Source organism: Alnus glutinosa, chromosome 1, assembly GCF_958979055.1.
Source record: "Alnus glutinosa chromosome 1, dhAlnGlut1.1, whole genome shotgun sequence".
Taxonomy (NCBI): Eukaryota; Viridiplantae; Streptophyta; class Magnoliopsida; order Fagales; family Betulaceae; genus Alnus; species Alnus glutinosa.
Genome location: NC_084886.1, coordinates 7,053,060 through 7,078,467, shown reverse-complemented (window position 1 = coordinate 7,078,467; position 25,408 = coordinate 7,053,060). Strand labels below are relative to the sequence as shown.

At 36.0% G+C, this 25,408-nt stretch overlaps 1 protein-coding gene across 1 annotated transcript; it reads left to right on the top strand.

Annotated features, from left to right (window-relative positions):
* Positions 1–6,045: 6,045 nt before the first annotated feature.
* Positions 6,046–12,429, top strand: LOC133869316 (beta-glucosidase 40-like). The gene is made up of 13 exons (XM_062306287.1): positions 6,046–6,520; positions 9,292–9,358; positions 9,504–9,562; positions 9,639–9,714; positions 9,962–10,033; positions 10,224–10,311; positions 10,414–10,669; positions 11,048–11,163; positions 11,321–11,544; positions 11,697–11,728; positions 11,811–11,913; positions 12,009–12,117; positions 12,223–12,429. The coding sequence occupies exons 1-13, from the start codon at positions 6,380–6,382 to the stop codon at positions 12,395–12,397; spliced, it is 1,518 nt and encodes a 505-aa protein (XP_062162271.1). The 5' UTR covers positions 6,046–6,379; the 3' UTR covers positions 12,398–12,429.
* The last annotated feature ends 12,979 nt before the right edge of the window (positions 12,430–25,408 follow it).

Here is a 25,408-nt window from a genome sequence, read left to right as displayed (position 1 = left end):
TGGCAAACGTCACTTCATGGTTCGTTGGCAGACGTCACTCCCAACTCTTTTATAAATAAATAAATTAATTAAAATAACAAAATATGCAAATTTCACGTACATGCGCAAACAATTAAATAAAACAAAAATCATAACATTATGGAAATTCAGCATCACCCTCAGTAAGTAATAAATACTTACAGTTCTATCTTGCTTTAGACAATATTCACACAAATGCTCACTGCAATACAATTGTGTATATGTGATAGCGTGTTAGTACGAAATTGCTAAGAAACCTATTTTATCACGTTTATCACTTTTGTCTTCTAACCACTTAATATAATTTCCTAATAATATAACGACATATAAAATAAGCCGGTTGTTTGTCCACGTATTTTATGCGGACATTATTACAGCATTTATTAATTAACGTCCAAAATACCTTTTAAGTAAAATAAATATCGCAACAACATTAGCATTAAAAAAGATTATATATTTTTATCAAATAAACATAATAACTCCATTAATATAAATAGTGAATTTTATATTTTAAAAGTACACAAGCGGTACAGTATAAATAATCCTTATTTTAATCTTATGAAATTTGGGTAGAATAACGGTATTAGTGTTACTAATGCCAAAAAATGTTTTTAGAATTTTAGGCGGCATAACAACGCTTTTGTAAAATATTACTTTTTACTCGGGCATCATAACGACTCGATTTATTATTTAAATACGCCACTTGAAATATCATGTTAAAACACAACTTAAAACATTAGATACTTAAAATAATAAAAACTATAAAATTACAAAATATTAAAACAAAGTTAATTACTTAAAAATTACATAAAATAAATCAAAGTTTTTAATTAGATATTTATTAAATATCTCAAATGATATTTTTTTTTTACGAAAGCCACGCACTAGAATCGGCCAAGTCAGAGTTAAAAGAGAGTCTATTCCTTTTCCGTTTTATATATATATTTCCTTCAATTCTTGTGTTCTTTTCTTTTTGTTTTTTTGTTGTCCTTTCATTTTCTTTAGAAGAAATGCACTAATCTTAGCCTTTAAAAGAAATTCACTAAAAACCAAAAGGGAGAGAAACTTGCGAGAGAGATGGGTCCCCTTCTAGAGAATTCTTCCTATTAAACTTTCAAAACCACAAGCTGTTGTTTTATTTATTTATTTTTGCGTTTAAGTATCTGTAATTTGCTTGTCTGAAAAATGCAAATTTAAGTGTGGATGGTTAAGAAGTTGTCCGTTCTTCTTTATTGTTCTTGATTTTGGCATACTTGGTGCTGCAGGAGGTTGAAATTGTTCTTACTGCACATCTCACACAAATCAATCGTCGCACATTACAATACAAGCACATTAGACTTGCCGTAATTCTTGACACTGTAATGTGTTGAAATGTAATATCTTTAATATCCTTTCCGTTCCTTGTCTCTTATTCTAACTTCACCTTTCCTTTCAGCATCTTTTAAACTACAATGACCGACCTAATCTTAGTCTCGAAGATCGAGAAATGCTTATTGAGGATCTGGTATTGTTTCTCTTACTGCATAACAATCCCCCAGAAAGTCACTGTAAAGTGTACATGTGTTAGTGTGTGGAGGGTGGGGTTTGTGCTTGTGTCTAGCTATATGATAATGTGGAAAACAAATTGTCTAATTCTTGCATTTATTTGATTTAATTTATAGATTCAATTTTGCTGTTATAGTTAAGAGGAGAACTAAATATGCCGTGTGAGTTATAGAATTAATATCGGTTTTGTAGGTGAGAGAGATTACTTCAATCTGGCAGACTGACGAGCTTAGGCGCTACCAACCTACGCCTGTTGAAGAAGCTAGGGCTAGCTGGTAAACTACTTGAAGCTAAGAATTGTTAGATATTGCATGCTTTGTTTTCTCTGCAAAATTATGTACATAACTGCATGTGTTCATTTTATTATCTCAGGTTTGAACATTGTGGAGCAGTCCCTTTGGAAAGCTGTACCTCATTATTTACGTCGTGTCAGCAATGCCCTAAAGAAGGTTTGTCTTCATTGAATAGAAGATTTGTTGAGTAATGGTACTTTCCTGTTAGCATATATTTGATATTAGTAATGTTAGTTCAATAGATTGATGTTCCAGTTCAAAAAAAAAAAAGAAGAAAAAAAAGAAAGTAATGTTAGTTCAATAAATATTATATATATGGACCTTTTAAGCTAATCAAACCCAAGCTTACTCCACCCAAAAATTTTAAAAAGGAAAAAAAAAATTGTACGGTGATTCAGTCCCTCAAAATATTATATAAAAAAACCTATCACAACATAATTCTTGAAATAATAAAGTTTATGAAATTTTTAAGCCCAAACCTAGCTAATAGCTCATAGGCTAACCACCAAAATTTTCATTAAAAAAAAAAAACAAAAAAAACATATGATAGCCCGACCCTAGCTTGAAAAAATAAAATTATATAAAATGGCCATCTCAAAACATGATATGACACTCTTTTTCACTATTTTTTCGACTACTGTTATTCGTAGCTTCATTTTCTTTTCATTAATTCGGCTCTTTTCTTTTCTTTTTTCTTTCGGTTTTCATTTTCTTTGTGGCCCCTTTTTTTCATTTTCTCTCTCTCTTTTCTGCAAGAAAAAAGTGTAAAAAAAACTAAAATATACATATTACATAAGAGTAAAGTCTGTAGAAGATTTGATATTCGACAAAATCATCTTTCTCTTCTAGTTCTAATCTTTTTCTTCATCTTCCTCATCTTTCTCTTCTTCTTCTTCTCTTAACTAATCTCATTGTATATATTTTGTACTTTAACCGCACAATATGCTTGTTACTGTAAAGCTCGAAATGAGGGAGGATCATTTCTGCTAGCTAATTACTGGAATTGAGAGGACAAAGGAGTTGATGAGAATGCTGCCAGTTTTGAATCTGGCTGCGGCTCAATATGTTACGTAATGGACACAAAAATTTATATTTCTATTGACTTTCTGAGGTGACCACAAAATATCAGCGGAGATAGAATGAATTATATGAGATAGAATGAACTATATTGTTGATGGGTGAAGAGACCAATCTTGAGATATATATCCCAATAAAAGAATCTTGACTACCCCCACTGAACTTATGAATATCCGTCTCGTACAGTTGGGGTTTTGTTTTGTTGTGTTTTTTGTTTTTTAATTGTAATTTTGTTTTGATTTTTTTTTTTTTTCCTTCTGATCACAAGTGTACATATGAACAAAATAGCAGAAAGAGACAATGAATCTAAATTAATTTCTAGCACCTCACCAAGTTACCGACGATGGCCACGTGGTATATATGTTTCATTTGCTTCAAAGTTTAGAATACCTTTGCTCGATAAAGTAATTACAAGACAAAGGATTTTTCCTTTCTAAAGATTCTTAGCTACCCCAATATTCATTTTCACGACATATATCTATCTAATCAAAGCAACGTGCACTGAAATATCACCCCTACCACTTGACGTGGAAAATACTTAATCATTGCTAAACTTGATACCCATTGTTACAAAAATTAATTAACTTACAATTTTTTTATAATATTATCTTAATAAATTGATTGGTACTCGTCTGAGTATATACATATAAAAATTCTTACGCTAAATCAAAGAGAGATTTCTTAATAGTCGCATGCGCCGTGATGAACTAATGTGTCCAAAAATGACAAATTACTTTTATCATAAAAGAAAGGAGTGTACATGCAGACGAGGATGCGGTTATTCGCAATATCTGTAACCGTATCCGCAAAATATAGACAATACTTTTACATATCCGCATCTGCGTCATGTTTTTACTATACGCATCCCCGCGATCATTATGGTTATTATCCGATATCCGCATATTTGGCCTATTTTAGTCTTTTAGGCATTCTTTGGGTCTTATTATGACCTATTTTAAACAATTTTGAAAATAATGTTTCGATTTTTATTATTTTTGGCTTTTTTTTTTAATCCATAATCTTTTAAAAATATATTGATCTCACATTACTTTTATCTTTTTGCTAAATTGTTACAAGATAAAGCAACATACCCAACTAAACCAATGTAAACATAAGTTATTCTTTTTTCTTTTTTTTATAAATAAGTAGAAATTGATATTAACAAAAAGAATAATACTGTACAAACACCGACAAAACAATTAAACCACAAACAAAACAGAGGAAACCTCTGTAAACTCATATACCAACTAACAACCTGATTAAACCAAAACATTAACATCAATGTTCTAGTTCAAGCACAAACTAATATTCTCCAGATTCTTCTTAAAATTTCTCTTCCCCGAAACTCTATACCGGACTTCCCAGATGATAGATTTCAATATCTGCTCTTCAGTTTTGATCTGTCCTCCATGTTGAATAGCATTACGAGCCTTCCAAATTTCATAAACGGTGGCACTCAGCACCAATCGACAAAGAACCCCTCTCATGGCCTTCGTCCTCCAGTTTCGACACCCTTCCTCAAGAATATCCTCCCAATCATTAGGAGGATTCAGTATATTACACTGTTCCATACAAGTTTGCCATAAGCGAGAACAGAACCCACAACAACAAAAAAAATAGGTGATTTCTACTCTCTGTACCATTTTGGCAAAATACACAAGCAGTGTCGTCCTTATACCCCCATGCAAGCATTCAATCTCCAATTGTAAGTCTATTCTTAAACACCAATCAAAGAACATACGTTATACTTAATCTAAAGCGACATCATTTTTGTATTAAACACCAAAACGACGTTGGTTTGGTGAATTTATTAAATATAATTTATATAAAAAATATATATTATATATAAAGTGTATGTGGATGCGGTTAATAACCCATCTGTATATTTTAAAATCGTTATATATCCGTATTTATATATGCGGATGGTGAATATGAATTATTAATATTAACATTCACGTACTCCCTTAATAAAAGATATTCGCCTCCTTTGAAATAATGTGTCTTTTTAAAATATTAGAAAAATTTACCGTTTTGCTAACCCTTCTATTCACAACTTAATCAAAAAAATTAAGTTGATGATCATTGGAGAGGGGCCAGAGGGCGGCGGTGTGGAAAGAATTAAGTGCACGACAGCCACATTGCCAATGACACGGGATGTCGCTTCCTGGTCAATCATGTTTTTAAAGAAGCTATTTGTGCCAATGAAGTGGTTGGTACGTATATTTGTACCACGTCACACTCCAAAAACCTAGGATACGGTTCCTATCAATTTTATTTGAAATTATGTTTAGAATTTAAAAATGGATAAATTTACAGCGTCTTTTTCTTTTTGGTACTTTGGCTCAAGAAAAACATGAAGAGTCTCATAATCATACTTTATATCGGTACTATCGCCATAATTAAAAAAGAACGTACGTAACTGAACCCCTTTGAGACACAACACGTAGACGCTAGGTATGTTCGTTAGTAACTAATTAAGGATCATTCATGACGAATGATCTTTCACCATTCATGACAAATAATGATGCTCGATCTGTTTTTCGTTATTTTGTAATTGTTTCGCATATGCGTGCATGCCACCATATATGGTCCATGCCATGCATATTAAACTGCACTGTATATATATATATATATATATATATATATATATATATATATATATATATATATGAAAAGTGTGGGCCAGCTAGCTGGACATTAGAATCCAGCTCCTCCACTGAATTGATACTCTTACTTTCTTTTCAGGGTGCAAGTTTTCACGCGCGCTGGTGCAAAGGGAACTAACGCTCACACAAATTGCGACGGGCCCATGACAGAGAGCATGTCCACTGCTAGCCACACAGATATCACGCTCCAGATTGTCGAGTGGGATGACAAATCCAATTCCTGTGAGCACAAGTTCCCGAAGAGCTACTGTGGCCGGCGAATCCAAAAAAAAAAACCAATGTCATCTCAAACTCCATAACAAGAAAAAGCAACAAAAAAGCACATTCCTATACATATATGAAAGCAAAGCAACCCCGTGGATGCTTATTATCGTAAGAAAGCGTGTGAAATGGGGACTTTGCATTCACACAGCCGTCAGCCGAACCCGAACCCAAAAAGCCACCATCTTTTGTAGCGGCGTACATTATGATTAGGATTATGCGCCCACAAACCATCATGATTACCCAAAGACCCATTTCACATTGTCTCACTACTCAACTCTCTTCCAATCTCTCTCACCATTCCTATCTTTCTATAAATAAATCCAAACCAGTATCAGTCCGTGTACAGTTTGAAATATTTCTTTTCTTTCTTTATATATATCTCTCACAGTTGAATTATTTTCTTCCTCTAAATCCAAACCAGTCCTAGTCCGGTGCCTGCAGGACCGAATATATATAAATATATATATATAACCTCTCTCTGTCTCTCCGCCATCAGAAATCCATTGAGCAGCTACAATGGTGAGAGTGAGAAGAGGCATTGCTTTGGTAATACTGGTGGTGGTGGTGGTTTGTAGGATCCAGACGTGTTTGTCAGATATTAGCAGAGCAAGCTTTCCAAAGGGTTTTGTTTTTGGCACCGCCTCTTCTGCTTTCCAGGTTGGTCCTGTCCCACTCCTTTGTTTTATTTATTTATTTTTTTTTTCCTTCACTGGAAAAATAAAAAAAATTCACACCTTTTTGTGTCTTGTTGGACTTCGAAATGTCTGCTTTACATGTGATAGTTTGGTGCTTTTCTTCTGCGTATTTTTCATACATGACAGGTGCAACCTTGACTAGATAAAGAATATATCGATAGTTAATGTTCAAAGTTTAAGAAAAAGAATTCATTTTAATTTGCTTTTCTCAATCTTCGATTCAAGGGCTCTTAGAACATTGGTGTTTTTCCACTTCAGAAACTAATACGTACGAACTGGGGAGGGACGCTTAGAGAAAAAAGTAATACGAACTGTGGAGATGAGAATGGGCTTGGGGAAACGTTTTTCTGTTTTTTTTTTTTTTTTTTTTTTTTTTTTTTTTTTTAACATAATTATTTTTCTTGGATTTTTTTTCTGGGTTTCTCTCTCTGAGGGCATTTTCGTCAAGTAGAGTGTTGTTCGGTTATGATTAGAACTGGCGGGTAAAAGCCACAATTTCTCGAAGTACGAAAAAACAGGGATGACAGGGGGAAATATACCGTTAAGACACCTATTTTTTTCAATTCTTCTCCATCTTTCAACCTTGGATTTCGCGAGTGAATAACTTTCTTGGACAATTTCTCGGGGAAATTTTATAAAAATAAAATTTAAAATCCTGAAAATAGGCATAAATAATTTTAAGTTACTCTGTATCTAAAAATTCGTTGTGTTGTCACCAAACTAGAAAATATGAACAACTATTTTATTTTACCATTTTTCATTTCCAAAAGTAACTATTCATTTTTTTAAATGAATACTTATTCTGCATACCAAATGAGGCTTTAGTACCAGTATATATGAGAAATGCAGTAATTCCATTCTGTGTACCAAATGAAGCATTCGTTTGGTTTACGAAATAGAATTCTTGAATAGAATGATCTTCCTATGGACTACTCATTACTTTGTTTGGTAGGGGTCTATTCCTTGGAATAGTTATCCCAATGGATTTGTTATCCTACAATACAGATTTGTTCTCAACTAATTTTTGAAATTTGTTTGTAACAATAATTGATCAAATGGTTGATTAAGACTAACACGTTAACATCAGTGACGAAACTAATTAAGGGGGGTTGTGATGGGGGCCATGGCCCCCTTCAACCCCAACTTTAAAAATATTAGTAAAAAAATATTTTTAATCTTTAAATTTGTTAGAAAAAAAATAATTTAGGTCTTAATTTTTCATATTTTGGCTCTTGAATTTTTTTTTTATATAGTTCAGCCCCCTTAAATTTGAATTTTCAATTTCGTCCTGGGTTAATATTGTGAAATAAAAATGTAGTTTTTAGAATTTTTCACACACACATATTGGTAATGCTAGATACTATATTTTATCTTAAAATTGTCCTGTAATATTGATGTGGCACTTCAAGTCAACTATGAGATTTTTTTTTTAATTTTATTTATCAATAATTAATTAATGGGTTGTTAGGAGTGCCACATCAGCCTTGTTGAATTTTTTTTTTTAATTTAGGTGGTAGTAAATCATTACTCAGATATATATATATAGAGTAATGATTCACTACCACCTAAATATACAACTTTTCACCATCTTGCCTATGTGGCAAGGTGGTCCCTCACCTTAATTTATTTTTAAAAAATAAAAAAATTTAAAAAGTAGTGGGGGACCACCTTGCCACATAGGCAAGGTGGTGGAAAGTTGTATATTTAGGTGGTAGTGAATCATTACTCATATATATATACTACCACCTAAATATACAACTTTTTACCACCTTATTTATGTGGCAACGTGGTCTCACCTTAATTTATTTTTAAAAAATAAAAATAAAACTCAAAAGGTAGTGGGGGACCACCTTGCCACATAGGCAAGGTGGTGAAAAGTTGTATCTTTGAGTGGCATTGAATCATTACTCTTATATATGATACATTGTCATCCAAGACACAACTCCTTACCACCTTTGCTTATGTGGCAACTTTTTGTTTTTTGTTTTAAAAAAATTTAATTTTAAACAATCATTAATACTCACACACAAATATGGCATAAATCAACATTTATTTAAATTTATTGAATTCCTTAATATAAAAATTTTCATTATTATTTTTTCAGGGAAACTTCACTTATAACTCCTGATCTCTTTGCAATTAAATACTCAAACTTTAAAAAGTGTCAATTTAGGGTAATCAACTTTCATTTTTTTCAATATCAATAATTCGTTAGAATTTTTCATTAAATCGTGTCAAAATTTCCAAAAGATCCCTAATTTTATTTTATTTTTTAGAAAAAGAAAGAAAACAAAATTGCAAGGATTTATGTATTGGTCAGAATTTAAAAAAAGTTGCAAAAGAATCCATCTTTGAATCTTTCAAATTTTTATAATTTTTTTTTTTTTTTAAAAAAAAAAAAAAAAAAAAACAGGGTTGTTTTAGGAATTTTGATAGGATTTAACGATAAATTCTAACGAAGGGTTAAAATTGAAAAAAAAAATTGAAAGATGAATATCCTAAATTGACACTTTTTAAAGTTTGAAAACTTTATTGTAAAAGTGATAAAAGATTAGGAGTTATATATAAGTGAAGTTTTTCCTATTATTTATATTATTTTCTTAGACATTTTCACAAAATAAAATAAAGTAATAGTGAAAAATCCTCACATAGCACGGATTATAGGCTAGTTAATATAAATAATAAAAGAAATGTAATTGTAGCTTAAAATTGACAGAATTGTCTTCTTTGCAGTATGAAGGAGCAGTGAAGGAGGATGGGAGGGGACCGACAGTTTGGGACACTTTTTCACATTCTTTTGGTAACTATATTATGATTTTTGCATATAGTAATTATAAACACATACGGGCATATAGTAATATTATTTAGTAAACTGTTATATGATCACTATACAACTTTGGATGACTGCTCTAAATGTTGTTTACCTTGCACTCGATCTGTTACAGGCAAAGTAATTGATTTCAGTAATGCCGACGTTGCTGTGGATCATTTCCACCGTTATAACGTAAATCTCCTCAAACCATTTTTTGTTTCTTTAAATAGGTCAATTAATGTTGTAAATCATTTGTTTTGGCAAACAGGAAGATATACAACTTATGAAGGACATGGGAATGGATGCCTATAGGTTTTCAATTGCTTGGTCTCGGATTTTCCCTAGTAAGCCTTCTTTAAAACCAGCATTTATGCTCTATCTAGCACTAATACAATATCAAGCAAATAAAAGCGTTTGGTCAGCAGTTGCAGTGCTTAAATCAGAACATTTTTTGGAATGTGGATGGTTTAAGGATGGATTAGCTTACATCTTTTACTGGTTATATAATATGTAACTGTTCAAGATCTTGCAACCTTATTTTAATAGGATAATTAAAGATGAATTTTCTCACTGTGAGTTCCTTCCTATCAGACGGAAGTGGTGAAATCAATCAGGCAGGAGTTGATCATTACAATAAACTCATCAATGCTTTACTGGCCAAAGGTATGCTTACAATATATGTGTAAATCAATATCGTGCAGACTTCACTATAAAGCTTGTTTACGTCGTTCGCCTTTCATTTACTTACTAAAGAATATTATTAGAATATAAATTAAACGATGAAAACCATCCATTCTCATTAGCTTAAACTTATGAGAAAAATGATGATTTAACAAATGCTATGTATCTACAGGAATTGAACCATATGTGACCCTCTACCATTGGGACCTTCCTCAAGTCCTGGAAGACAAATACAATGGATGGTTAAACCCCAGAATCATGTAGATGATCTTCTTTTGTACTTCTCTTCCCTTTTTTGTAAATGTGATGAGAAAATATGTTTGCAATTCAAACAATTTATGTAAAATCTTGATCGGTTGCAGAAATGACTTTGCAACATATGCGGACACATGCTTTCAGAAATTTGGTGACAGGGTGAAGAACTGGATCACATTCAATGAGCCGCATACATTTGCTGTCCAAGGGTATGACGTGGGTCTGCAAGCTCCGGGACGGTGCTCCATCTTACTTCACCTCTTCTGTAGGGCGGGAAACTCTGAAACTGAGCCTTACATAGTTGCTCACAATGTTCTTCTTTCTCATGCAACTGTGACAGATATATACAGAACAAAGTACAAGGTACGATGAACTTAGGTTTTGGGTGAAACCGTGAAGCAAGTCCATGGTATTTGGTGTACATTAAGCATGACTTCATAAACACATTCATGCTTGCATATGTTTGTGAATGAACGATATGCATTTCCAGGCAAAATTCTGCAAGAACACCACGTACCCTAAAAGCGATTTTCTCACGTGAAATATTTAATTGAAATGAGAACTAGGTAAACTGTAGAGTTAGGGTTTGAAGTCAGAACCTCTGCTTTGATACTATTTTAAAACACCACATATTCCAAATGCTTCAGAGGGTAGAAAAGATAAATTTAATCATTTAATTAATACTCTAACAAATTCATGATCGACTAAATTTAAACAACAATGCTCCTGGTCTTTCTGCAGTCAAAACAGCGTGGATCGGTCGGGATTTCATTTGATGTCATTTGGTTTGAGCCAGCAACAAACTCCACAGAAGACATTGAAGCAGCTCAAAGAGCTCAAGATTTCCAGCTTGGCTGGTAATCTTTGATCACCTATGCATATTTTGGTTCAATAAGTGTTTGAAGGAAGAGAAAAAAAAGATTAACTTTAATTTCAGCTATTGGACAGGCAATATTACTGACTGCTTACTACATATTCCAGTAACTTGGTGGAATTGTTATGCTCTAATTGCAGGTTTATTGAGCCTTTGATCTTGGGGGATTATCCAAGGTCGATGAGAAGTAGAGTAGGAAGCAGGCTTCCAGAATTTTCTAAATCTGAGGCCGCTCGTCTCAAGGGTTCTTTGGATTTTGTTGGCATCAATTACTACACTACGTTTTATGCAAGAAATAATTCAACTAATGTAATTGGTGTACTACTTAACGACTCAACTGCAGACACTGGCGCCATTACCCTTCGTAAGTTAATAGCGATCCTTTTATTTATTGATCCCTTGCTTAATTTTTATGATTCTTCAGAATATGGTGCCTATAATTACCAAACTAGAGATTTATTTCAACTCATTAGTTTTTTTGTATTCTGCTTTTCTTCTCTGTTCCCCTGCTTTCAGCTTTCAAAGATGGAAAAGCTATTGGAGACAAGGTAATGGAATAGAAGCAAATATAATGCAGACAATATAATGTAATGTACGTGGTTCTATATTCTTACCCATGATGTATTGCAGGCAAATTCTATATGGTTGTACATAGTACCTCATGGGATAAGAAGCTTAATGAATTACATAAAGCAAAAGTATGGGAACCCTCTGCTTATCATCACTGAAAATGGTAAGCCTGATTGAACTTGAACATATATACTTTGTCCTTATTAATGCTTCAGAAGGAAAATCTAATTCTAAATCTTCTGTTTCATGGTTGAACAGGGATGGATGATGCAAACAATGCACTTATCTCCATAAAAGATGCTCTAAAGGATGAGAAAAGGATCAAATATCACAATGACCATCTAATGAACCTGCTGGCTGCAATCAAGTGCGTAAATCAGTCTGTTTACATTTATGTTATGTAGGCACGTATTCCCTGTCACATGTTGGTATGATCCGATATGCTAATTTGCTTTGATCTTTGATGATGCAGGGAAGATGGGTGCAATGTGAGAGGCTATTTTGTATGGTCTTTATTGGATAACTGGGAGTGGGCAGCTGGATACACTTCAAGATTTGGTCTCTATTTTGTTGATTATAATGACAAGCTCAAGAGATATCCTAAGAACTCTGTCCAATGGTTTAAAAACTTCTTGACTTCTAATTAAAAAATAAAATGGAGAAAATGAAGTTGCAGCAACCCTACATTTCCAAACCAACACATATTGAATGTACAAATAGTGTTGGATTCATTTATATATATATCAAGGCACGTTAATTTTAAGAAATTGTGAGCTTGTTTGGCTAATCTTGAATCCAAAAACAGCATGCAGATTCTATGTTTGGCTTTAGGATGATGAGTCGTTACAGTTAAATTCCAAAAAAACTAGTCAAAAAATTTAACCACGCAGAATCATGTTGTATTGTTGTTGATGTTAAAATTCAGCACTTTTAGCTCGTCTCGTTGGCTTTCATCAAGATTTTTCATCTTCCAGTTTTTTGGTGGGACTGGGAGCACCATTATTGTGTGAATCTAGCTCGCATGGGGTTGGCCTTGGTCTTTTTTTGGTGTGAGGCTTGCGAAATCATTTTTCACGCCCACCATAAAACATTTCTAACATGCAATAATTTGCCATTCTTCTTCTTCTTCTTTTCTTTTATTTTTATTTTTATTTTATTTTATTTTTGTAACGCCTCACCTTTTACAAAAATGCGTAAGTGAAAATTTCGATTTTCACGTGACATTACGACATCATCAGAGTTATAAATTAGTAGCGAAATATATATTTTTAATAATAACACATCAAAACTTCTAATAAAAATACTTCAAAATAAAAAAGATAAAGAATTGCAGAATTGTTTGCTTGATTAATTTGCTATACAAGGTTACATCAATATATAATAATCTATATAGGACTCAGAAAGGCAAGTTCAATTCTGATTGTCAATTTATCAGAATTCACTACAAAAAAAGGCGTAAATCGCCGCGTGTCTACAGTACATGTTACTGTAGACACGCGGCCAGATGGCAGCGTGTTTCTCTGGACACGCTGCCAGATGTAGCGTACAAACAATTGGCAGCGTGTATTTTATACACGCTGCCATCTGGCCGCGTGTAATTTCTACACGCGGCCAGATGGCAGCGTGTATAAAATACGCGCTGCCATATGGCAGCGCGTATTTTATACACGCGGCCAGATGGCAGCGTGTAATTTCTACACGCGGCCATCTGGCCGCGTGTATTTTATACACGCTGCAAATTGGCCGCGTGTATAAATTCCACGCTGCCATCTGGCAGACACGTGTAATTTAATACACGTGGCTAACTGAAAAACACTTTTTTGGAATTCCCTTTTTTTTTTTAAAAAAAAAAAAAAAAAAAAAAAAAATAAATTGGAGTATAAAATTGCTATGTACCCTATACCAAATTAGAGTATATAAACTAATTAGTTTTATACAGTACTTGTATTTAAATTTTTTGGAATTTATTTATATTAAAAATTCCTATTATATACCCCAACAATAAATTTGTGCTACACATACTTATAGTTATGTTTTAGGATTTACATGCAAGTTGAGTTTCTTGAATATGGTTTATGCGTTAGGACTTAATTTATTGTATGTGTAGTACATACTCTCAGGGTTAGGGTTCGTTGAACATCCATCTGAATGTGTTCGCCTTGTGGTCCCGATCATTATGGCATACCTTACACAAGTATAAAATTGCATGCCTCTATCATTTGATCGAGTTCAATGTTCAAAACTTGGTCGAACTATCATTTGATCCTATAGTTAGGGTTTAGCACTATACATATAGTACATATATTTAGGGTTAGGGTTTATGGCTTACATATATATGGTACATACACTTAAGATTTGGGTTAAGATTATGGGTTTTAGGGTTCAATTTTATGGTCAGTGTTTAGTATAGTATATATATATATATATATATATATATATATATATATATATATATATACTATACTTAGGGTTAAGATTTAGTTTTAATTTATAGTTTACGGTTTAGTTTTATGACTTAGGGTTTAGCAAGAATGTACATTACATACACTTAGGGTTGCATGTGTCTGTGTTTGTATTTGTATTTGTATTTCAAAACTATCTTGTCATATTATGTACATACATATATATAATATATGCATGCATGCATGTAAACGGCGTGCCGAAACTATATACCTTTATAGTTACTTGTATACACCATAACATTGGTGTTTATGGCTATATATATATATATATATAGTATACTTATATACCTATATTGTGTATAGCTATATATAGTATATATATACACTTAGGGTTAGAGTTTATAGATATATATAATAACGTTGTATATACCCAAATTTGGGCTACAAATATATGCATAATTATACGGCGAGGAACAAAAATAAAAATATGCAACATAACAAAGTACATACACTTAGGGTTAGGGTTTATGACTATATATAGTATATAGACATAGGGTTAGGGGTATGGGCTACGTGCAATATGTTTATAGTATATTTACGTTTTACGTGTTGAGTACTTTAAATATATATGGTATACTTATAAGTAAACCCTAACTCTAATTAGGATTTACGTTAATGGAATAGTAATCTAATAAAACCCTAACCCTATATATATATAGGACCTATATATATATATATGAAACTTAACACAGACTTAAGGTTTAAGAATTAGTTTTAGGGTTACCGTTTAGGGTTTAGTTTTATGGGTTAGAGTTTACGTAAACCTTAACACTATATATATTACATACACTTAGGGTCGGATTAGGGTTTGTGTTTGTGTTTACAAATACAAAACTATATATATATTTAATATATATATATATATATATATATATATATATATATATATATAGATATATATAGATACAAAACTATATATATATATATATAATCTATATATATATATTTATATATATATACCATTTTTCGTTTTTAAAAAAAAATAAAAATAAAAAATAAAAACAGATAGAGACGTGTATAATAATACACGTCCCTAATTGGCCGGGTGGCATTACGCCACGCGGCCAATTTTTGGCCAGGTGACCTGCGCGGGACATTTCCCGCGCGCCACCTGGCTAATATTTCAATTAAAAAAAAAAAAAAAAAAAAAAAAAAAGGGTAGCTTCCAGAGGAAGCTACCCTCGATCCTCGCATTTCCCTCTCTCTCCCTCAGCTCGATTCTCTCAGCTCGCTCACTCATCTCTCCCTCGCTCACTCAGCTCTCTCTCTCTCTCTCTCTCTCTCTCTCTCTCCCTCTCCGTCCACTGACCACCAGGATCTCCGGCCAGCTCCCTCTCCGGCCGTGACTGCACCACCCGTGTTCAGCAATTATTACGGTGCATGCTCTCTCTCTCTCTCTCTCTCTCTCTCTCTCTATCTCTCTCTCTCTTTATCTCTGTCTCTCTCTAGCTCTCTCTCTCTCTCTCTAACCGAACCAGCAACCCTAACCCTAGGTCCGGACCTATCTCTCTCTACACCTCCCTCTCACTCTCTCTCTCTCTCTGTCTCTCTCTCTAGCTCTCTCTCTCTCTAGCTCTCTCTCTCTCTCTCTCTAACCGAACCAGGAACCCTAACCCTAGGTCAGGACCTATCTCTCTCTACATCTCCCTCTCGCTCTCTCTCTCTCTCTCTCTCTCTCTCTCTCTCTCTTTCTCTCTGTCTCTCTCTAGCTCTCTCTCTCTCTCTCTCTCTCTAACCGAACCACATACTAAACCCTAACCCTAGCTTTCTCTCTCTCTCTCTCTAACCGAACCACAGACTAAACCCTAACCCTTTCTTTCTCTCTAGATTTCTCTCTCTCTGACACTATCTCTCTCTACATCTCTCTCTCTCTCTGAAACCTCTCCCGGTCTCTCTCTCTCTCTCTCTATCTCTCTCTCTCTCTCTGCCTTGTACGTGATTAGTATTTTTTTAATTGTTTTGGGATATTATTTTGGGACTAATATGTTTTAATGCAGGTACATTTTGGCAAAGGGGCATACAAATCACAAAAAAAAAAAAAAAAAAAAATTGTGAGTAATTTTAGCATTAAATTTTTTTCTGATATCTTTTGGCTATAATAAACTTGGTGCATTTAAATTAATTTGTTTAAAATCTGTTTCTAACTTTTTTAATAGTTTCATATAATAATTGTGGATTTAGCAATTAATAATGGTCTATGCAATGCTGTTAATTTTGTTGGGTTTGAATATCTATTGTTGTGTAATTTTATGTGTTTTGATGTGGTTGGTTGTTATGCATGAAAAATATTCTTACAGTTGTGGTATTTTTTTTTTTTTTTTTTGTAATGTTTTACTGTACTACGAATTTGTGTGTGGATTATTATTTGTCACAATTATTTTATTAACTTAATCATAAAATAAATGATCAAAACCAATAAAATATAAATAAGTATTCGGTACTACAAAAAACAATTTTTGGGTTTTTTAAGAACAAAGAAAAAAAGTTTAATTGTTCATTTCAGGTAATTTTTTTACAAACAAAAAAAAACCAATTCAAAGTAAACTCGCCATCATTTCACAATAAAATGATCGTATCTAACGATTATTGGATAGATACAGAAAATTAAATTTCGCCACCGTCTACCATTTATAATTATTTTTTTTCTTATTCAATTTATAACAAAGGTGTAAACAATTTTCCCTAAACCCTAAATCAAAACCAATATAAAAATGCCTATGATCAAATCTCAAAACCAAACCCCTAAGCTTTATACTCTAAAAAACAAGCATAAACCATAAACCCTAAACCCTAGCCCAAATTACCGTTCACCCTAAAAACCATAAACCCTACAAAAGAGTGAAATTTTTTTATTACTTTTTTATTGTAGTTAAACCCTAAACCCTAACCTTAAAACCCTAACCCTAAAAACTAAACCCTAAAAACCTAAATCCTAACCTTAAAACCCTAACCCTAAAACCCTAAATCCTAACCTTAAAACCCTAAAACCCTAACCCTAAAATACTTAAAACCCTAAAACCCTAATCCTAACCTTAAAACCCTAAAACCTAAACCCTAAACCCTAAATTCTAACCTTAAAACCCTAACCCTAAAAACTAAACCCTAAACCCTAACCTTGAAACCCTAACCCTAAAACCCTAAACCCTAACCTTAAAACCCTAACCCTAAAATACTTTCTCCCTAAAAACGTAAATCCTAACCTTAAAACCCTAAAACCTAAACCCTAAACCCTAAATTCTAACCTTAAAACCCTAACTCTAAAAACTAAACCGTAAAAACTAAACCCTAAAAACCTAAATCCTAACCTTAAAACCCTAAAACCTAAACCCTAACCCTAAAACCTAAACCCTAACCCTAAATTCTAACCTTAAAACCCTAACTCTAAAAACTAAACCGTAAAAACTAAACCCTAAAAACCTAAATCCTAACCTTAAAACCCTAAAACCTAAACCCTAACCCTAAAACCTAAACCCTAACCCTAAATTCTAACCTTAAAACCCTAACTCTAAAAACTAAACCGTAAAAACTAAACCCTAAAAACCTAAATCCTAACCTTAAAACCCTAAAACCTAAACCCTAACCCTAAAAACCCTAAAACCTAAACCCTAACCCTAAAAACCCTAAAACCTAAACCCTAAACCCTAAATTCTAACCTTAAAACACTAACCCTAAAAACTAAACCGTAAAAACTAAATTCTAAAAACCTAAATCCTAACCTTAAAACCCTAAAACCTAAACCGTAACCCTAAAAACCCTAAAACCTAAACCCTAACCCTAAAAACCCTAAAACCTAAACCCTAAACCCTAAATTCTAACCTTAAAACACTAACCCTAAAAACTAAACCGTAAAAACTAAATCCTAAAAACCTAAATCCTAACCTTAAAACCCTAAAACCTAAACCCTAACCCTAAAAACCCTAAAACCTAAACCCTAACCCTAAAAACCCTAAAACCTAAACCCTAAACCCTAAATTCTAACCTTAAAACACTAACCCTAAAAACTAAACCGTAAAAACTAAACCCTAAAACCTAAACCCTAACCCTAAAAACTAAACCTTCAAAACCTAAACCCTAACCCTAAAACCTAAACCCTAACCCTAAATTCTAACCTTAAAACCCTAACTCTAAAAACTAAACCCTAAAAACTAAACCCTAAAAACCTAAATCCTAACCTTAAAACCCTAAAACCTAAACCCTAACCCTAAAAACCCTAAAACCTAAACCCTAACCCTAAAAACCCTAAAACCTAAACCCTAAACCCTAAATTCTAACCTTAAAACACTAACCCTAAAAACTAAACCGTAAAAACTAAACCCTAAAAACCTAAATCCTAACCTTAAAACCCTAAAACCTAAACCCTAACCCTAAAAACCCTAAAACCTAAACCCTAACCCTAAAAACCCTAAAACCTAAACCCTAACCCTAAAAACCCTAAAACCTAAACCCTAACCCTAAAAACCCTAAAACCTAAACCCTAAACCCTAAATTCTAACCTTAAAACACTAACCCTAAAAACTAAACCGTAAAAACTAAACCCTAAAAACCTAAATCCTAACCTTAAAACCCTAAAACCTAAACCCTAACCCTAAAAACCCTAAAACCTAAACCCTAACCCTAAAAACCCTAAAACCTAAACCCTAACCCTAAAACCTAAACCCTAAACCCTAAATTCTAACCTTAAAACACTAACCCTAAAAACTAAACCGTAAAAACTAAACCCTAAAACCTAAACCCTAACCCTAAAAACTAAACCTTCAAAACCTAAACCCTAACCCTAAAAACTAAACCTTCAAAACCTAAACCCTAACCGTAAAAACTAAACCCTAACAACCTAAACCCTAAACCCTAAAACCCTAAACCCTAACCTTAAAACCCTAAACCCTAAAAACTAAACCCTAAACCCTAACCTTAAAACCATAACCCTAAAACCTTAAACCCTAACCTAAAAACTAAACCGTAAAAACTAAACCCTAAAAACCTAAACCCTAACCTAAAAACCCTAAAACCTAAACCCTAACCCTAAAAACCCTAAAACCTAAACCCTAAACCCTAAATTCTAACCTTAAAACCCTAACCCTAAAAACTAAACCGTAAAACCCTAAACCCTAACCTTAAAACCCTAAAACCTAAACCCTAACCCTAAAAACCTAAACCCTAACCTTTTTAACCCTAACCCTAAAAACTAAACCTTCAAAACCTAAACCCTAACCCTAAAAACTAAACCCTAAACCCTAAACCCTAACAACCTAAAATCCTAACCCTAAAACCCTAAACCCTAACCTTTTTAATCCTAACCCTAACCCTAAAAAAAGAAACCTCAAAACTCTAAACCATAAATAAATAAAGAAGAATATTAAAAAAGAAAAAATTAAAAAAGGGAGAGATCTCTTTTTTTTTTTTAATTACTTTTTATGGTCAGGTAAACCCAAACCCAAACCCTCACCCTACAAACTAAACCGTAAAAACCTAAAACCCTAAACCCTAAGAAAAAAAAAAAAAACCCTAAACCCAAAAAAAAGAAAGAAGATTATTAAAAAATATAAAAGAAAAGGGTTCGAGATCTTTTTTTATTTTTTTTTAACTATTTTATTTTAGTTAAACCCTAAACCCTAAACCCTAAAACCCTACACCCTAACCTTAAACCCTAAACCCTACAAATATTAAAACCTAAACCCTAAACCCTAACCGTAAAAACTACACCCTTAAAAACCTAAACCCTTAAAAACCTAAACCCTAACCTTAAAACCTAAAAAGGAAAAACCCTAACCCCTAAAAAAAGTATGAGAAAATGATACTTTGAGTTAACTGTTTAAAACAAACAGTAAACAAACAAGCACTTTATTTGCTGTAATCAAATAACATATTTCGTTTCAGACTGTTATCTCGCGTACAGAGGAATATGGATAAGTCGTGGATGTCAGCACCTAGAGGAACAACACAGTATAACGACGGGTGTAGAGCGTTCGTGGCATTTGCCGTTCGTAACTGTAGGTCTGGTGATGGCAAAATTTACTGCCCATGTAAGTACTGCCGGAATAACCAGCGGCACCCCCCAGATTACGTTCTTGCACACCTGACAGGGGGGAAGGGAATGTCCACGGGATACGGTTTCTGGTATATGCACGGTGAGACAACCCTAAACCCTGCTGGTCCTGTTCGGGGTCACGACCATCCCAGTGTCACAGATACGGCTGCATGTGGCATTGAACATGTAGAAGTCACAGAACAAGGCGGAGACTTGGAACAAGGTGGTGACATGCACGCAATGTTGCGTGACGCATTCGGCGTGCACGAAGTAGGTGACACTGATAATGTTGGCCAGCCCGGAGAAGTAAATGAAGGAACCTCTGCAAGGGACACATTGAAGTACCTTGAGTTGTTGAAGACTGCCGACAAGCCACTTCACCCCGGTACAAAGCACAGTAAATTGAGTGCTACTGTACATTTCTACAACTTGAAGTGCATTGGAGGTATTAGTAACAAGATTTTTTCTGATATTCTGGACCTTGTCTGTCAGTTATTGCCTCCTTGCGATGATGCATTGCCGGTTAATACGTACGAGGCGAAGAAATTCCTCAGTTCCATGGGTCTCGGGTATGAGAAGATTCCGGCGTGCCGTAATGACTGTATGCTATTCTGGAAAGACAATAAAGATCTAGATATCTGCACCGTATGTGGAGAATCTAAGTGGATGGCTGATATACATTTCGATCAGGATGGTGAGGTAATATCGTCGAGGAAAAAACATCCAATGAAGGTGTTGAGATGGTTTCCACTCATCCCACGGTTACAGAGGTTATTCATGTCGGAGCACACGGCGCACAATATGAGGTGGCATGCAGAAGGCCGCACTAGGGACGGGGTATTGAGGCACCCCGCGGACGGTGAGGCATGGAGATCGTTCGACTCTCTACATCCGGATTTCATGGCCGATAGTAGGAACGTGCGGCTGGGACTGACAGCAGACGGATTCAATCCATTTGGGAACATGAGTACATCCCACAGCACATGGCCCGTATTGCTTGTACCGTACAATTTGCCTCCTTGGATGTGCATGAAACAGACGTCGTTCATCCTGTCACTGGTTATCCCCGGACCGAGCTCACCTGGTATGGATATCGACGTCTACCTTCAGCCACTGATTGATGAGCTGTTGGAGCTGTGGGATGTAGGGGTACGAACACTAGATGCTACGAAGATGGAGAATTTCAATATGCGTGCTCAGTTGATGTGGACAATAAACGACTTCCCGGCGTATGCAGATTTATCCGGTTGGCCTAACAAAGGTGTGAAGGCATGTCCTTGTTGCATGCATTCGACACGTTCTAAACATCTGAAGAACGGTTGTAAATTTTGTTACATGGGACACAGGAGGTACTTGCCAGCCGAACATCTGTGGCGGCTGAACAGAAGAACGTTTGATGGGACTGAGGAGTTAGAATGTGCTCCGGATGTGCCTTGCGGGGACGAGATCCTCCAACAGTTGGACGGAGTTGCGTTTGGGAATGAGAATGCGGGTAAGACAAGACGGAAGAAGCGGAAGACCGGTGCACGGGGTGCTGATGATGTTGTATGGAAGAAGAAAAGTATTTTCTTCAGATTGCCGTACTGGAAGGACAATTTGCTTCGGCACAATCTTGATGTCATGCACATAGAGAAAAATGTCATGGACAATATACTTGGCACTATTTTGGACATCAAAGGGAAAACGAAGGACAACTTGGCAGCTCGGCTGGATTTGCAGGAGATGGGGTTGAGACCTAAATTGCATCCGTTCACCGCCGCAAATGGTAAAACATATATACCCGCGGCTTGTCACACGATGTCCAGGGAGGATAAAGAAAGCTTTTTAAAGGTGCTTCGAAATGTGAGAGTTCCAGACGGATATGCGTCGAACATTTCACGGTGTGTTCGGATGAAGGACCGTACAATTTCAGGGTTAAAAAGTCATGACAGCCACATACTGATGCAGCAGCTTCTACCAATTGCATTGCGTCAGTCATTGCCAGACAAAGTGGTCAGACCTATCGTTGAGATGTCAGCATTTTTCAGAGGCATATGCTCAACCAAGCTAACCCAAGCCGAGATGGACCGACTGCAGGGTGACGTCTGTATCACACTGTGCAAGCTGGAACAGGTATTTCCTCCTGGGTTTTTTACTAGCATGGTCCACTTGGTCGTGCATCTTGTGCGCGAATGTAGACTCGGCGGACCCGTTCAGTATAGGTGGATGTACCCGGCAGAGAGGTAAAATACAACATAATATATATATATATATATATATATAAATGGGGGCAAGTCCTTAATGTTTGTGTGTGCACCAGGAGTCTTGGGGGTTTCAAGTCGAATGTGCGCAACAAAGCGGCTCCTGAGGGGTGCATTGCGGAAGGTTACATAGCGACCGAGCTAGTAACGTTCTGTTCGAGATATCTAGAAAATGCACCAACCTTCCACAACAGACCTTTGAGAAACCCTGATGGTTCCAAGGGGGCGGGAACGCGAGTTAGATTGAACCGGTTGACGATGCATCAGATTCATCGTTATATTGTGTTCAACTCTGACGAGTTTCTCAATTTGCGGATGTAAGTAGTGTTTACATATTGAACCGGATTCAAATGATATAATTGATAATAATTAGTTTTTTAATTATATCCGCTGAATGTAGGATGCATAAAGACGCTATTAGGCGATCATGCGTTAGGGGTCGCATCACGGACGCTCTGATTGAAGCCCAACATCACGAGCAGTTCTGCGAGTGGTACCGCGCATATGTAAGGAAGTAGTGGTATTTTCGTATATAATATTTACCTATGTTCAGTGTCAATTTAAGATAGGGTTCGACAATATGCCGCTATTAACCGATGTACTCTTTTAATATATGAAATGATAACATAGGTTGATGGCCTTGACGATCAAAGTTGGGAGGAATTGGGGCTGAAATTGGTTATGCGGAGTAGAGGGTTGAAGGAGACAGCAGTGAAGTATAACAGGTACGTGGTAAACGGGAAATTGTTCCGCACGCTAGCCCATGATGTGGGAAGGAGGACTCAGAACAGCGGGGTATGTGTGCCAACCGTTGAATGCGAAACCTACTACGGGCAGTTAACCGATGTGGTTGAAGTCGAGTACTACGATAGGACTACGTACGTCCTATTTAAGTGCAATTGGGCGGACCCCACGATGGACAGAGGATTTAGAGTCGACGATTATGGTCTAGCGTTTGTCAACTTCACTCACCTCGTCCACAGGGGAGAACTGCTAACTGACGAGCCGTACGTGCTTACATCTCAGGTAGACCAAGTGTTTTATGTCGAGGATGAAAGGAACCCAAACTGGGTTTGTGCCGTGAGGACTAAACCGCGCAACGTGTACGATGTTGGTCAGGGGGAAGGGAGTAGTGATGCAGATAATGCATATCACGAGTGTGTACCGATCGTATTACCCACTGATGACCTGCATGATACGAATGATGAATTCGATCACGACAGGCCCGACATTGATCCGATTGAAGCTCATGTTATACAATGATTGCTATATTTATTATTGGTACAATTTGCTTAAACTCAAAATACTTTCTTATTTTGCATAGAGCTCATTGTATATTATGCATATTTTATTTTAATATTAAAATTAAAACGAATTTCAAGTAATTTGTCTCACATTTGTTCGCAGGTTTCGATGGACCCGAGACCCCCTACTTGCGCACATCGTGCACCACGCCAGCCCGTGCATTGCACGACTACATCCACACCGGCGATGTCAGCGGCACTACATACCACACCGTGGCCACCCCACCCGGACGCTGTATACAGACCATTGCCCCCGGGTACGGCGGGGATGAGCAGGTCAGATCCCGGGCAGACGAGCACAGCTGGATATTCTCCTTCTATATACCCGCCTACGTCGACACCGGCGATGTCAGCGGCACTACATACTACACCGTGGCCACACCACCTGGACGCCGTTTATAGACCATTGCCCCCGGGTGCGGCGGGGATGAGCAGGTCAGATCCCGGCCAGACGAGCTCAGCTGGATATTCTCCTTCTCCATTCACGACGTTATCGCAGTTGGGGCTGACCTCACCGGGCCATGTTGATCGATGGTGGGCGCGAGACTGTCATGATCTGAGCAGATTTTCATTGTACTATCCATACCCCCTTCCACCACCTATGCCAGTCATTCCTGATAGTGAGACTCAGGATGACAGATTCCCGCTGTCACAGCGGGGGGGGATGCCTATGCCGGCTATGCGGTCGGGACAGCTGTCGTCACCGGCTGGGGGCCAGGGCCCGGCACCTGGGGAGAGCCAGATGCATGTTTATGGACAGAGCCAGTTGCCGCTTCCTGGGGAGAGTCAGGACCCAGATGTGGGGGAGAGCCAGCTGCCCCACGAGGGGGATGATGTGATGTTGGGGCTTGATCAGTTAGCACATGATGTCCCCCAGGATATGCCTTCGGATGACGATCATGATGATGAGCATCACCCAGAAGATCAGGCAGGCGAGGAGCATGCTGGTGACCCAGCGACCGAGCACATAGCGTTCGACCATATTCGGCTGATGGGTAAGTACATTTGTATACATTATTATAAACTAATTAATTTAGTAAGTTCATATAATATTTAAATTGAATTTTTAATTTATTGATATAATTAAGTTATTTAGTGTTAATATATTAACGTTTTATATTTATTGACTAGGGTATAACCCAGACGGGAGCATATATTTTGAGGTGATTAAGGACCCTGAGAGAAATTGGGTGCTCCCGAGGGGTAAGAAAGTTGTGTTGCAGTACAATGCTGCAACACAACCAGTGGGACGAGCATGCAATCGTTATAGACGGGCTGCGGGCAAGCTGTTACGGAGCGGGTCCCATATTCACTTGCGGGACAAATGGGGAAAGGTAGATAAACAGGTTAAGCAGGCTATGTGGGATGCCATAATGGTATGTGTATGAAACTAATATATGTATTTTGTGAAATTAAAGTTAAGATGATTTTTTCTTTATTGAACTGCTAAAATTAATCATTAGATTGAATGTGCAGCAAGAATTTTATGTACCCGTATCCGTCGACCAGCGCCTGGCACAGAATGAATTCTGGGGTGATATGGGCCGTAAGCACTGTTCATGGAAGTCGAAGTTGAGGACCCAGCTAAATATTCGAGACGGTGACACGCCATTGACAATACGTGCGA